The 14975-nt window shown below is 38.2% G+C and overlaps 1 protein-coding gene across 2 annotated transcripts in view; it reads left to right on the top strand.

Annotated features, from left to right (window-relative positions):
- The window catches only part of ADCY8 (adenylate cyclase 8), a 128318-nt gene that overhangs the window by 94201 nt on the left and 19142 nt on the right, over window positions 1–14975 (top strand). For both annotated transcript variants that reach the window (XM_013197352.3, XM_013197351.3), the window contains 4 exons: window positions 6039–6240; window positions 9446–9538; window positions 11224–11396; window positions 14213–14294. In XM_013197352.3, the coding sequence (XP_013052806.3) occupies window positions 6039–6240; window positions 9446–9538; window positions 11224–11396; window positions 14213–14294 (550 nt within the window). The remainder of the gene's footprint in view (window positions 1–6038; window positions 6241–9445; window positions 9539–11223; window positions 11397–14212; window positions 14295–14975) is intronic.

The raw sequence follows: 14975 nt of genomic DNA, 5'->3' as shown, positions 1-14975 counted from the left end.
AATTGCTTGAGTTGGATGACCTTAAAGATCATCTAGTTCCAACCCCCTGTCATGAGCAGAGATGCCACCCAGTAGATCAAGTTGCCCAGGGCCTCATCCAGCACTTCACCAAGCAATTGCAAAAAGAACAAAGACTAACTTTACTTAACAGAAAAGTTAACTTGTTTTTCTGTTATTATAACTCCTATGTAAGGGAGTTGCAGAATTTTATCTCAGTTTATATATGTCTCCTGCAGGATAAATATTGGATTCATTCATACTTTCCCCTGACAGGATAGGTACCTCACAGAATTTAAGAATCTTTGCAGTAGCTTTCATGCTTTGAAATATTGAGTCATTACTCTAAGTGACATAAATTAATGCCATATTTCTCTTGTAATTATCCTCTATGAAGCCATTAAGTTGCATTGCCAACTTTGCAGTGATTCATCTTTTTCATCTGAAAGGCTTGGGAGTTTGATTCATCTCCTGCAATAAACTTCCTATATGCTTACATGTGCAACAGGTCATACTAGAGCAGACTTCTGTGCTACTCTTATTTCTGACAGTTTTTCACTGGGTTGTTCTTGTGAGGGGAGAAAAACAGTTTTCAAATTGTTCATTTAAAACATCTGCATCCTTTGTTTTACATAAATTTTCCTTCTGGCTCCACAACTCTTGATTTACGACTATGAACAAGGAAGAGGGAAGGCAAAAAGCTCCATTTCAAACTCTATTCTGACATTAGGGGACCTCTGGAAAAAAAAAATCATTTGGCCTTAAATTGCTTCTTCAATGAAAAGGGGATCTATCCCATGCACTTCTGAGAGAAGTTCTTAGACAGAAACGTATTATGTCTTGTCCCTTTTCTTATAACCTCTGTTATATCTTCTGCTGTACTTGATCCTATCAGCATGCTGCCAATATAATCTTTACACAGATACTGGGCTGATTCTCTGGGACTTCTTAGGTGTGCACAGTTTAATTTTGTTTTTATCATAAGCAGACTTGGATGAGACAAACACATCAATATCTAACAGAATAGCTACCACAGAAGAATTCTTGTTCCCTACATATCTATTATAAAAAATACAAAGCCATGGTTTCTCAGGTGCCTAGGCAGGTTGCACTGCATTTTGGATTGATATCCCAGTCTTAGGTCCCTAGCTGCTCCCTGTATTCTACCATAATACAATAACATTTGGTCTTAAATGTGTAGTGTGACGGTCCGAAATAAGAACTCATGTTTAGTGTCCTCAGGTTTGACATCTTGAGTCTTGACCTCAAACTTTTTGAAAGCTTTATTTTGGTTTCATTTAAAGCTCGGTCAGTTTAGGTCTGCTGTATTGGACACATATGCATGAATAGGCTGTCTATCTGCATCTGAGTTATTAATAGAAACTCTCAGTTCCAAAAAGAATCTCAGTCATTTAGCTACTGCAAAATATTGTTGTAGTGTAGGAAGCCAAAAGAGTTTATTTCACACAACTTTTGAAACCCAGAGTCCATGCCCTGGGTTCAAAATATAACCAATGGAGAACCAGTCAGTCAGTGGACCTCAAGGTGGCTTTCAGCTGAATAAATATGAGACCGCTATGCAGTGAGATGAATATCCTAAAGCACACAGCTCTCTTAATGAGCTCTTTTGACTCTCTTGACTAGTTCTCCACGACTATTGTGCAGCTTTTTCCTGGCTTTATTTTCTCTTCCTTGACTACATTGATGTCTCTTAAACTCATCTCTGATGATGGGCTTCGGGACCCTGGGTGCCCTGAGCGGGAGGACCATGATGACGGTGGGAATGACAAACTCGCTACCGACCCTGAACATGTGCGGGATTTGCTGCTCCACCTGGATCCATACAAGTCCATGGGTCCAGATGGGATCCATCCCAGGGTGCTTAAAGAGCTGGTTGATGTCATCACGGGACCTCTCTCAATTATTTTTCAACGATCTTGGGAATCTAGAGAGGTCCCAGTAGACTGGAAGCTGGCAAATGTTGTCCCAGTTTTCAAGAAGGGTAAGAAAGAAGACCCTAGCAATTACAGGCCTGTCAGTCTCATGTCAGTGCCTGGTAAAATTATGGAGAAGATGATTCTTGAAGTTATTGAGGCGCACCTGGGGGACAATGCAGTCATTGGTCCCAGCCAACATGGGTTCATGAGGGGTAGGTGCTGCCTAACAAATTTGATTTCCTTTTATGATAAGATCACCCATCTAGTTGACCAAGGGAAACCAGCTGTTGTGATCTTTTTGGACTTCAGCAAGACTTTTGACACGGTTTCCCACAGGATCCTACTGGACAAAATGTCCACCATACAACTAAACAAAACCATCATACGATGGGAGAGCAATTGGCTGACGGGCAGGGCTCAAAGGGTTGTGGTTAATGGGGCCACATCTGGCTGGCGGATGGTCACTAGTGGGGTCCCTCAAGGCTCCATTTTAGGGCCAGTCCTCTTCAATGTCTTTATAAATGATTTGGATGTAGGACTAGAAGGTGTTTGGAGCAAATTTGCCGACGACACCAAACTTGGAGGAGTTGTGGACTCGGATGAGGGTGGAAAGGCCTTACAGAGAGATCTGGACAGACTGGAGAGCTGGGCGATCACCAACCACATGAAGTTTAACAAAGGCAAATGCCGGGTCCTGCACCTGGGACGGGGCAACCCTGGCTATACGTACAGACTGGGCGATGAGATGCTGGGGAGCAGCCCCACAGAGAGGGATCTGGGGGTTGTGGCTGACAGCAAGTTGAATATGAGCCAGCAGTGTGCCCTGACAGCCAGGAGGGCCAACCGTATCCTGGGATGCATCAAGCACGGCATTGCTAGTCGGTCGAGGGAGGTGATTGTCCCACTCTACTCTGCATTGGTGTGGCCTCACCTCGAGTACTGTGTACAGTTCTGGGCACCACAGTACAAAAAGGACATTAAACTGTTGGAGAGTGTCCAGAGGAGGGCAACGAAGATGATGAAGGGCCTAGAGGGGAAGACATATGAGGAGTGCCTGAGGGCACTTGGCCTGTTCAGCCTGGAGAAGAGGAGGCTGAAGGGGGACCTCATCGCAGTCTACAACTTCCTCGTGAGGGGGAGTGGAGAGGCAGGTGACCTATTCACTGTAAACACCAGTGATAGGACCCACGGGAATGGTGTTAAGCTGATGTGGGGGAAGTTTAGGCTGGACATCACGAAGAGGTTCTTCACCGAGAGGGTGGTCGCACACTGGAACAGGCTCCCCAGGGACGTAGTCACTGCACCAAGCCTGTCTGAATTTAAAAAGCAATTGGACTGTGCACTTAATCACATGGTCTAGACTTTTGGGCAGACCTGTGCGGTGCCAAGAGTTGGACTAGATGATCCTTATGGGTCCCTTCCAGCTCGGGATATTCTATGATTCTATGATTCTATGATTCTACATTGCTGTCTCTTAAACATATTAATGTTTTTGTATATATTTTTTTCACAGTATAGTCTTCTTTCATGGAGACTGTATTACTTCTTATCTCTCTATATAGTAGTGAGAGAAAAACTAGAATATTTAGTGTCCATGAACTATCAGTTCCATGAAGAAAAGGTTTCTGTCTCCAGGATTGTTGATTTCACACATACCTCCTTTTTCCTATACTCCATTCATGAGGATATCCTGAGTGTACCCATGAACGTCTTTTGCTCTTACAGTAAGCATCAGTGGCCTTCTGTGTATTTTCACAGACAGAAGCTGTTCTCAAAGCGTTGTCACATAGCCTGCTTGGTGTCATTGGGACTTTCAGTGAATCTTGAGATTTTTGTGACGAACTTTTAGTTGTACAGGACGAAATCTGTGGCTTCTGCTCCAGTCTTTGTTTCTTCATTATTCACTCTTCCCAAATGCAATTTGTTTTCTCTGGCTACATTGTTCTTTCCTTCAAAATTCTGAATGAGCTTGCTGAAGGAATGGAACTTTTCTGGGAAGCTCCACTGAGTTCTGTGTTCATCACATACAAATATTTGGAAAGTCTTGTAGGAGTGAAATGCTGAAACAAATGTAAGATAACATTGTGTACTAATGAGAAGAGTTTCAAAACTAATATTACCACATGGAAGCTCTCAAGGGACATTAATGTGTAAATCATTTTATTTCAGTTCATTAGGGAACAGAGTTTCCATTTTGGTATTTTTCGTATATTATTTCAAAATGTTTTGTAACATAATTTGGTACTACAAAAAAACTATCATCTTATGCATATAACACCTTTTCTGTTTATTATCTATTGAACTATTCTTTTTTTCTGGACTCCTACACATAGAAGCCATAGCTTAGAACCAGTTCAGAATTAGCTCTGCTAAATCCAAATCTGAATAGCCTGAAACTGAGGACAATTCCAGGCAAGTTGAAATATAGCCCACTCGGATTCAGGGAGTGAATATGGCTGATCTAAACATACCGACAAACTAGGATAGAAAAGCTGTGGTGATATTGTCACTGCTGTTTCCACTTACACCCTTAAATTTGTCTTGCAATAAGGCCCAGGCATAGGGATAGTATTGTACCTTACTCAACAAGATGAGGGATAGTGGATGTGTAGTCAAATCTGAATCTTCATGTTTTCAATAAGATAAAACATACTCTTACAGGGGGTTTAAGAAGCAGAGTACTTCTCACCTACACTTAGCTACCTGGAATTGCAAAAGTCTCCGTGGAATGCTCTGATCTCTTTCAAATCTCTTTCAAAGATTTTTTTCCTGTGAGAAATTACAATTATGTCACTGTAGAGTACTGGCATGTATACAACTAGGTTACTAGAAATTTTAATTACTTAATTACTCTGTATTGCAAAAAGGCAAGGGAAAGGAGTGTGAAGAGATCGGAACTTTACGGAAGAAGTGGAGTTACTTTTAATTTGCATGGGTTTAATTGAAATAAAAATCTTTGGGAAAAGAGATATGAAAGGACAATAACTGGCAGAAACAGGGACAATAAACTTGATTTATGAAGTGCTGAGTGCTTTGTTCTCAGTGAATTAAAACAATTTACCACATTTCTCAGGCATGTCAGTTACTTGATTGACTTCATGTCCCAGATTTAAGCAAGAAAAAAAGGAACAAATTTAGAAAAATATAATGAAAGATTGACAAGAAGAAATTCTGGTTTTAATGGTTTACTCAAAGGAATTTAATTGTCTATTCAATGTACATATTTAACAATACTTGGATAAAGATCACATTCACACGAATGAAGTGTTTAGGGTATGCCAAATTACATGTTTTATTTTAAAATTTTTGGACCACAGAACATATTTTCATATGATTTATATTTTGAATGTCTTCCATGAAAACAGTAGATCAGTTTGTTTGTTTTAAAATTGATGACATTCTTAGCCGCAGTTGACCCACTATTAATTAAAATCAGGATGTCCTGGTTCCAGTTAGGACAGAGTTAATTTTCCTCCTAGTAGCTGGTAGGGTGCTATGTTTTGGATTAGGATGAGAAGAGCACATTTCTGTAATTACCATATTCTGACATGCCAGAAATCAGGCTGCATTGTTTTACTGGTCATTTCTGAGTTTACAGTTTGAGACCAAAAATGTAGTATACTTTCAAGACACCTGTGTTGTGCTGTATACAAAATATCACTCGTCCAAACTGCACACAGAAAGCTAGCCTACTGGGGTTGGGAAGCAGTTCATACACAGGTGGAGTCAGAAACCTACAGTGTGAATAGATTTGCTCCAAAAGCAACTTAAGGGACAACTGAATGCTGAAAGAAGGGATGTTCTGATTGTTCAGACCCTAGGTAGACAGACAGAGGCACTGGCAGCAATTTCCCTTGCTTATTTCTTCAACAGCAGTTTCTCAGCAAGAAAACAAGTGAAATAGTAACAGACCTATGGAACATGCCTCTGCTTCTCTCTCTCTCTCTCTCTCCCTCTCTCTTTTTTTTTTTTTTTCCCCTGGAGTAATTGTCTCAGATTTATGAAAACTGATTTTTCCTAGAGTTAACTGTTTGCGCATTTATTTTTATTAGCAGTAGTATTGTGATGTGGTTTAATGCTGGGTTCTCTTATTTTTCTTTCCAGGGTGATACCAATGGTCATTCAATTTTCTATTCTGATTATGCTGCACTCCGCTCTTGTGCTAATCACCACAGCAGAGGATTACAAATGTTTACCCTTAATGCTCCGGAAAACTTGCTGCTGGATTAATGAGACCTACTTGGCCAGGAATGTCATTATATTTGCATCTATTCTGATTAATTTTCTTGGAGCCATCATAAATATCGTAAGCTTCATAGGGAACCAGGGTCTATTATACAGGAAAATATGATTTATGAATTATTAAGCTTGCTAAAGGACTTGCTAACTAATGTGTTTATAAGCCAGCTATAATTTAAATATAAAAGGCAAAGTACCACAGCTTCAGGAAGTTCAGACTGTTGCTTAAACTATGTATTTCTGAAATACGTAATTATTTCTCCCTCATAAGGATCATCTATTTTTAAAACCCTTCTGCCATTTTCTGTTCAATATATCCACAGTTTGAGGATAATTCACAATTTTCTGATGTTCTGATATACTTTCTTAAGGACTGTTAGTCCGTAGCGCTTATAGGTATTAAATTCCTCATCTCACAGTTCTATCAATTACATTACTAAAAAATGAGAAGGGTCAACAAAACTAGAAAATACCTATAGGAAAAGGATAGAGAAGGTGAAGTTGGGCCAGTAACCTCAGTATAGGAGAAAAGTTTAAAAGCCTAAAGGGGTTTTAACAACTCCCCTCAGTCCAGATTCACTTTAGCTGAAGTATCAAGCTATGGTCATGGTCGCTTTCAACTTTCTTTATAGTCAGTGCAGAAAAACAAGTATCCCCAAAGATGTCTTTTAATCATACTGGTCCCAATAAAGAGATTTTCCACTCTCCAGTGTCCACACTAGGAATATGGTCTGACTGGGCTCCTAATGTACGTCTCCACTAAGTCCCAAGTATGACAAATCTAGACCAGATTTTATCAGCATATCTGTGAGAAAAGGCATATACCAAATTTTGTTTCACAACTGTGCTTAGATAAAATTATTGCTAATTGAATACTGTCAGCCTGGCCAACATGTCATTTTCACCATGTCACATGGTAAAAGAGTAACACAGGTGCAAATACAATAAAGCTCTGATTATCCAGATGTCTTTAGAAATAAGAGACAGCTTTGCATGAATTAGGCAGATAATAGTATCGTACAACCTGGTAGGTATTGAAAGCTGAGCCAAGAAGACAGTAAATATCTCACTGGTAGATTAAAAATAACATTTTTATCACACCTCCTTCTTCTAAGGAACCTTTTGGGTATGGATGTAGCTGTGCTTTTTCATCTGAACTTTGTTCTTCATAGATATTTGTTACTTTAAGATTAGACCAAGAAAGCATTTAGTGACAATAGAAATAATAGCAACTATAACAGCACAGGTTGCCAATATACTAGAACTCAACATGTGTCTTGGTTTCTTTGTGATACCACGCAGTCACTGACAGGGGAGTCGTTTGGAGAAAGAATAATGTCACCACTGAGAAAATATAAATATGGTTGATGACAGGATGTTCAATAGGGCTGAAAACTTCCTAAAGATAAGGACAGTGCTACATTATAGTATGGATCACTAAGGTGTGTTGTAGAATATAGAGGTTTTAAAATCATGTTTGACAAATATCATGTCTGAAAAATTGGAAAGATTTTGGTATAATGAATCTTGCTCTTTGAACAAGGTGACTATACCCAATTTTCTATTGATATGATGATAACAAGATTTTCTTCATGGTTTATTGCGGATTATTTTTGAAGATTGTGCCCACTGTAATCTTGTGTGATGGCTAATCCAAAAATAGTCATAAGAAATGTAATTGGTTTTACTCTTATGCCAGTGGGCTTCCATAAGGCAAGAAATAGTTACATTTATTGTCTTATATTCAGAATTGCAGTGACTTGAGGCACTGAGACCTCACCTCTACAAGAAACCACAGCATGTATGTAATACATCATTAATTTATATGGAAAGGAATCCTGCCTTAATAATAGTTTATTTTTATCTACTTCCTGCACACCACTAAAAAGTGAATTCTATGAAGTAGGTACTGCAGCAGCCACTTCTTTCCATATGGTGGACTGCAGCACTATAGGGACCTATGTGGATTTAAGAGCAGGTAATGCAGCTCAGCCTTGCAGTTATGTGCATACATTGCATTCAAATTCAGCCAGCTGGAGGGAAGTAAGGTTCGGGTACCTTCTAACAAAAGTCTTTGGTTTCACCAGATGGGCAAATGAGTCTAGTGATTCTCTATATCAAGTACATTCTTATTATTAAAACATTAGAAAAAAAGATTATGATCCTGAATATCATTTAAAGACGCATCCAGAGATGGCACTCTGCCTTGTAGAGAGGTGCTATACACCTCATGAACTTGCAGAAGTTACTATTATCTGTTGTCATGCAGGACTGGATAGACAACCTAGAAAATGTTGCTGCACTTCAGAGATGACTGAGCTGCTGAAAGAACAAACAAGAGAGTTCCAAGTTCAAAATTCATTAGAATTTAATTTTAAGTAATTGGGCTTCATTAAACAAACTATCTAACTTTTAGAAAGAGGAACAAGGGAACTAGCTTGTACATATCAGGTTAATGAAATGACCTAGTATAAACATCCAGATTGGATTAATATATGTGACGGGAAACTCCATCTGCTTTGACTGTCAAAACATGAAAACATTAATGATTTTTTTCCTGTGTTCTAAGACCATGATATATTACGATTCAACACTGGTGTCTTATTTATACTTAATACAGCCATTTTGAAATACCATTAAAATGAATGCAGTTAAAATGCTGTATTTTCTGAAATTCTCCTAGATGTTATTATCAAAAACATTGTATCATGAACCATTTTTCATTCCCTTACATTCTAGATGTCTCACAATTCTGGGACCATGTTATTCTTTGACACATGTCATGATGCCATGGGATTTTTTCCCACCCCTAGAAGGATAACACCATCCATAACAGCATAGCAGGAAAAACATGCCTTCAAGCAAGTGTACACATATAGTTTGATTTTATGCTCACAATATAATTATGTTGTCTATAATTCATAGTAAAATATAGACATTATCACATGGTAGTTCTTAAGAGTCCAATGTCAGTCCTCTGAAACTCCTGGAGGAGCTCATCTTTCACCTTTGGGAACAGGATTGAATAGGAAGGCTACCCAGACGCTAAATGCCTGTAGTGTGAATACCTTTCCCATTTCCTTTTCATTCCCACTTTTCTGTCTTCATGTTGTCCATTTAACCCTTGCTGGCAGTTAGGAAGCTCGTATGGAAAGGAGCAGGTCAGCCAGTTCCACCCCTGAACCAAGCCAGACAGCCACACAAGCACTTACTCACTAGCGCACAACGTAGCCCCGATTTATTTATTTTTCTCTTTTTTCCTTTATTCACAGCTATGGTGTGATTTTGACAAACCAGTGCCCCTGAAGAACCAGACATTCAACAATTCATCTGCATCTTTTACAGACATCTGTTCCTATCCTGAGGTATTTCTGAGGGTACTTTTGAATCTGAGGCACAGCTCCACCGAAGTTACATGGCGACTACTAACTAAAATCAATGACCTGTGTAGTGGTGGTGGAGTCAGGTGCCTTAATAGGACTGTGAAGCTGAACCTTGTCATCTATCAATAGGCTGGCAGAAAAAGTAGAGATGGATTACAGAATGAATCAATCTTATGGCCTAATAGAACATTACAACCAGAATCTTTATGTATCCTAAGGTTTTTATTGTCCTTGCTGTTCAGCCTGTATCTATGCAGACAGCGTTCAGCAGACAGCTGAAATGTGAGTAGACATGAGACACTGAGATGTGACAAGACCTGCATTTTGGTACAAGTAAAGATTATTATTTTTTTCTTCAATAGAAGTCATTAAGAAAAATGGAAGCCCTCTCTGGCTAGTAATATCCTTGTTCATGTATGAAATCAATGACAAGTCATTATTAAATGCTTTACCAAACTATCCAGCTTCCTTTCTGTAAGCATCAGAATCTCATTTGCCCAAATTTCTAGCTTTTTCTGCCTGTCTTGTGTATTTAAAAATAATTGGAAACACATCCAGCAATGATTCAATGCATCACCTCAATAAAACATACTACTTAATTCTTAGGAAGCTAATGGAGGAGACTAATATTTTTTATATCAACAAATAAATAAATAAATAAACACCAAAAAAAACTGCAGTGATTTTAAATTTCCATTTGAAATAAACAAAAATGTCCTCTCTATGATGAGCAAGCAGACAGCAACATCAATGGTTTGGTTATGTGCATGTTGCTTAGAATGTCATATGGCAGTGTCATGATATTGCCACAAATTGCAGAGGAGCACTCTTTCCCACAGAGGAACTGTACTAAAGAAAAAACTGTAGTCAGAAAATTGAGTGCTGCAGTCTCTCCTAAGACTGTATGATAGGAGTTAATTTAAACTACATTTGGACCATGTGTGTTGAGGTTGCTATTTCAAATCTGAATAGCTTATGGCCATGATTGTTTTTCTATATCCAGTATCAGCTGCACGGTTTGCATTTGACAGATGACTAATCATTGAGAAAAATGAGACAATGATGAGATTAGAAAATGAAGTCTGAATAAAACTTCCAGGCATCACATTTTAAGAGAATAGTGAAACTGAGCTTTACTTGTAATATTAAAAATAATTAAATAAATAAATAAATAGATAATTGTAATAAACATCCAAACCTATGGCTTTATCCTCTCTTCAGGTAGCATGGGAAAAGGATAAAGCAGGAATATGATTCTCCTGTCCTAATTAATGTGAATCCTGTGAAAGTTTAGAACCAAAGGAATAGAAAGGACTCTCACTGTTGACTTTTCATTAGCCAGCTACTACATACAGCATTTCTCACTTTCCTCTTTTCATTATACAGGATGCCCTTTCCATTCTAATACTATGAAAATGCAATAAAGGTGCAAAAGAGCATTTCTGCTAATATGGAGGTGTCATGCAAAATAAGAGAAGTTTTAATTGAACATTCTATATGAGCACTTTGTTTCTATAGTAGTCTGTATGCTAAGACTTACAAGAGCACCAAATTCGAGAGCAATAGTTTTTGATACTTCTGATCACTGGATCATTTATGCAGATATCAATGAAGTGAATGTATAATCACTAATCACTAAAAGTAATTGGCTGTCATTTTCTCTTCAGTATTTTGTCTTCACTGGTGTGCTGGCAATGGTGACTTGTGCAGTCTTTCTTCGTCTCAACTCTGTCCTGAAACTGGCAGTACTTCTCATCATGATTGCGATCTATTCTCTGCTGACTGAGACCATTTATGCTTCACTTTTTCTGCAATATGACAACTTTAACCACAATGGAGAGTAAGTGTTCACAGTTTCCTTTCAGAACTGTTTTTTAACAAGGTAAAAGGTCAAGTCTTACCAGAGAGTACGCATATTGGATAACATAATAGTAAAGAATAGGGTTGGTTACAAGAGGCAATGGCTAATCTAACAAGATTTATAATGTGATTTTTTTTTCTCAGGCCTTTTTATTTAAGTACTCATTTCATGAGGAAAATTAAATACTGAGCAGGGATTATCTCTTAAGTTTCCCATAGTCCATCCATGTTGCTAAAAATATATTATAGTGCATATACACTGCTTGTTTCTAGTCCTGAATACTCCAGAAGTACTGATTTAAACTTTTACCTCCAATTAAGAAAACAGGAGTAAACAGTTGATATTTTAGGGTCAGGGTTTTACCCGTATAAATCTCAAAATATAGCATACAGTTGCTAGAGATATAAAGAATACAAGGATGATCTCATTTTGTAGACTCTCTTGTCAGAAAGAGGAGCTGAAGAGCCAGTGGGAGGACAGAAGATCCACCACGATTTGCAGCTAGAGCTGCTCCAAGTGTTAAATAACTCTGAACCTAGAGTAGCAGCGATTTAGCTCATTCAGAAAAATACATCTTTAATCTTTGGTACTCGACGAGCTTGTGCTGCTGCTTGTGCTTTTAAGTGCATGCCAGCAAAACCTGTAACTGAAGAACTGCAAAAGCACAGAAAAGCATGCATTTGCAGTGCAAGTAGTTCTCACAACAGCCACGTCTTTACACACAATAAGGCTCTGCACACATATCTTTCCTTACTAGCTTCCTACAGTACCAAAATACTAATGACTTGAGATGCAATTCCTTTTTCTAATCCTAGTTATGCTCTTACTGTCTAATCATATAACATACAGTATACTCATGACAGAGCCCAGCAAATAAAACAAATGACAGGAAGGAAATAATACTCTGACCAAGAGCATTAACTAGAAGTAGATATCATGGTCACTGTCTGATGATGTCATGATCATATTTTTATTTCCACTAATTAAGCACAGCAAAGGAAGTTTATCCTTGCATGAAAATCTTCAGATTCAGAATAGTTTCTATTTCCCATGGCAATAAAACTCTCCAGGGACTTTACCACAGAGGAAAAAACAGCCAGGAATATACTTCAGAGCAGCCAACAGTCCAGGAGAACAGTTCATCTCAGCTGAGATGCTCCACACTCAGGAAAAGGACTTGAGCTTCACCTCTGACATTAGGAAGCACAAGGTTCACGGCCCTGTTTTCAGCAGCTTCTCTGTTTTCTTAGCTATACTAAATAGTTGAATAAAAGGTATTGCAACTTAATACAAAACTCATCTGTCTCATATATTTGGGGCTATAACTACATTACTACAATATCCAATGATAGAGGCATTTGTAACTATTCGAGGTTGCTGCCCTCAGCCAGTGTATCAGAGTCCTTTCAGAATGAAATCCTGGGGAGGCCATATTTCTTACAACTGCAAAATGGGAAAACACTTGAATTCAAAGTATTTACATTCTTCATCAGACCCACAAGGTCAGTTCAGTTACCTCACTCCCAAACAAGTTTCTATTTGGTTTAGTCTTGTGAAGGTCCACTTTTTTGTGTGCTCTAGTTGTCATGGGAGTCCTCTGACAAGTATCATCTATCTTTTTTTCAAAATTACTGTGGTAAATGGATTCAGGGTCTGGGCTGTGCATTACTTAAGGTTGGACTGGATGATCTTAGAGGTCTTTTCCAACCTAAATGATTCTATGATTATTCTTATATCTCAAGGTATACAGAAGCGTGTCCCAAAGTCTCTTCCACCTTTCACTCATTGTTTACTCCAGTATGGACTTTTTTTCACAATTTCACGCTTTAAGCAACTTTTAGTCATTTCCTCATCTTCATTTATCTACCTTCAACGAAATAATTGTCAAGTATCTGTTTCCATTCAGCTCCAAATTTTGTTCCTTCTCCCTTTTGTTTTATTATAAATTTGGCCCTACCAATTCCCCAACCTCTCCATTTATGTCTTTCCCCCCTGAGAAACATGCCTCTTTAAAACCCACTGGCATTGTAGAGATAATGGCTTTTTCAGTTTTGTCATCTTTCAACATAATTGCAATTCCTCCTTGTATTTGAAACCTACTTAAACTGTTCTGGGCTCTTTTCACCATATTTCATCACACTTTCTTCATTGCTCCACACACAGTATCTCTGATTCCATTCAGCAGAAAATAGACACATACTTTCTTAACTCATCTTCTTTGTTTCCGTACTATCTACAAGTGTTTCCTTTACTTCCCAGCATAGGCAAACAATACTATGTTCTCCTCTTTGTGTCTCAGTAAAATAAATATAGGGATATTTAAATTTCAGCAACAGCCTTGGGGTCCATCTTTTGTGTCTAGGCCCATTTGCTGGGCTCTTACTGTCACACTCTGGAAGTTTCCCTTTACTAGATTCAACCTAAACCTTTCCCTATGCAGATACAAACTCCTGTACATGGCAAGGGTTGTTGTGTTCATTGTTGTTTATAAAGCTCCCAGGAAAGCAGAATGACTGGCACACAGCTTGCATATCACATTTGAAAGAGAAAGATCATCACCTTCTGTGTACTTACTGTAGGCTACAATTTAGTTATTTAATACATTTGTTTCCAAACAGCAAGCACTCTAATTACATGCCTGTCCTCTTGAACTAATTATTTCTAAGTTAAATGTTCAAATACAGAGGACTTTTTAATGATCAAAAAAAAGTACCAGGGAATTACAGAATGAAACTTCTGCATGATTACAACAAGCACTGACAAATCAATAACTGTATTTTATTTTATTTTTCCAGAACAGACTTCCTGGGTACAAAGGAGGCATCTTTACTACTGATGGCAATGTTCCTTTTAGCCGTATTTTATCATGGTCAACAGGTAATGCAAACATTTGCCTCAACCATTCCCTATATCACTTGCAATTGCAGGATGTGACAATAATTACTTTCAAAATACCAACTGCCTTTTTATCCACTTGAGCATATGACCTTTAACAATTTAATAAGCCATATGCAGAATCTGATTAAAGAAAGCCTACATCTGACACTGCCTAGCATTCTTAAAGAACATGTGCGATATATTCAGCAATAGGCAAGTTATATTGTAGTTGTTTATAGAAGTTGAACAAACAAATGGGACTTCATTTATCTTAGGTATTTGTGCAATTCCAGTGTCATCTGACTACTTCTGTGCACTTGAGCAGGCATAAAACTAAAATGAAGAAAGGGAATAACAAATCAGTTAATAAAACTCCCTTGAAATGACTTAATATGTTGATAGAAGAAAAACACTGCATTTGAGGAACTGAGGAAAATTTGAGGTTATAGAGGTCTAAGCACCAACACTGACTTCTTTGGGTCATGGAACACTTGCAGGAATGCTTTCACCTGGTCCTAGACCATAACAAGGACTTAGATGCCTCGGTGTTTTAGGACTGATACTTGAGGAGGAATCAAGGAACTACTGTATCAAAATAATAGTTAATCAACCAACGCATTCGCTAAAATACATCTAAAGCAGGGTGTTTCCTTTGCAGTGCTTCTGACTGACAACCTCTAT

Source organism: Anser cygnoides, chromosome 2 (genome assembly GCF_040182565.1).
Source record: "Anser cygnoides isolate HZ-2024a breed goose chromosome 2, Taihu_goose_T2T_genome, whole genome shotgun sequence".
Lineage (NCBI taxonomy): Eukaryota > Metazoa > Chordata > Aves > Anseriformes > Anatidae > Anser > Anser cygnoides.
Note: the sequence above shows the minus strand (reverse complement) of the source record. Positions and strands in the feature narration are given on the sequence as shown.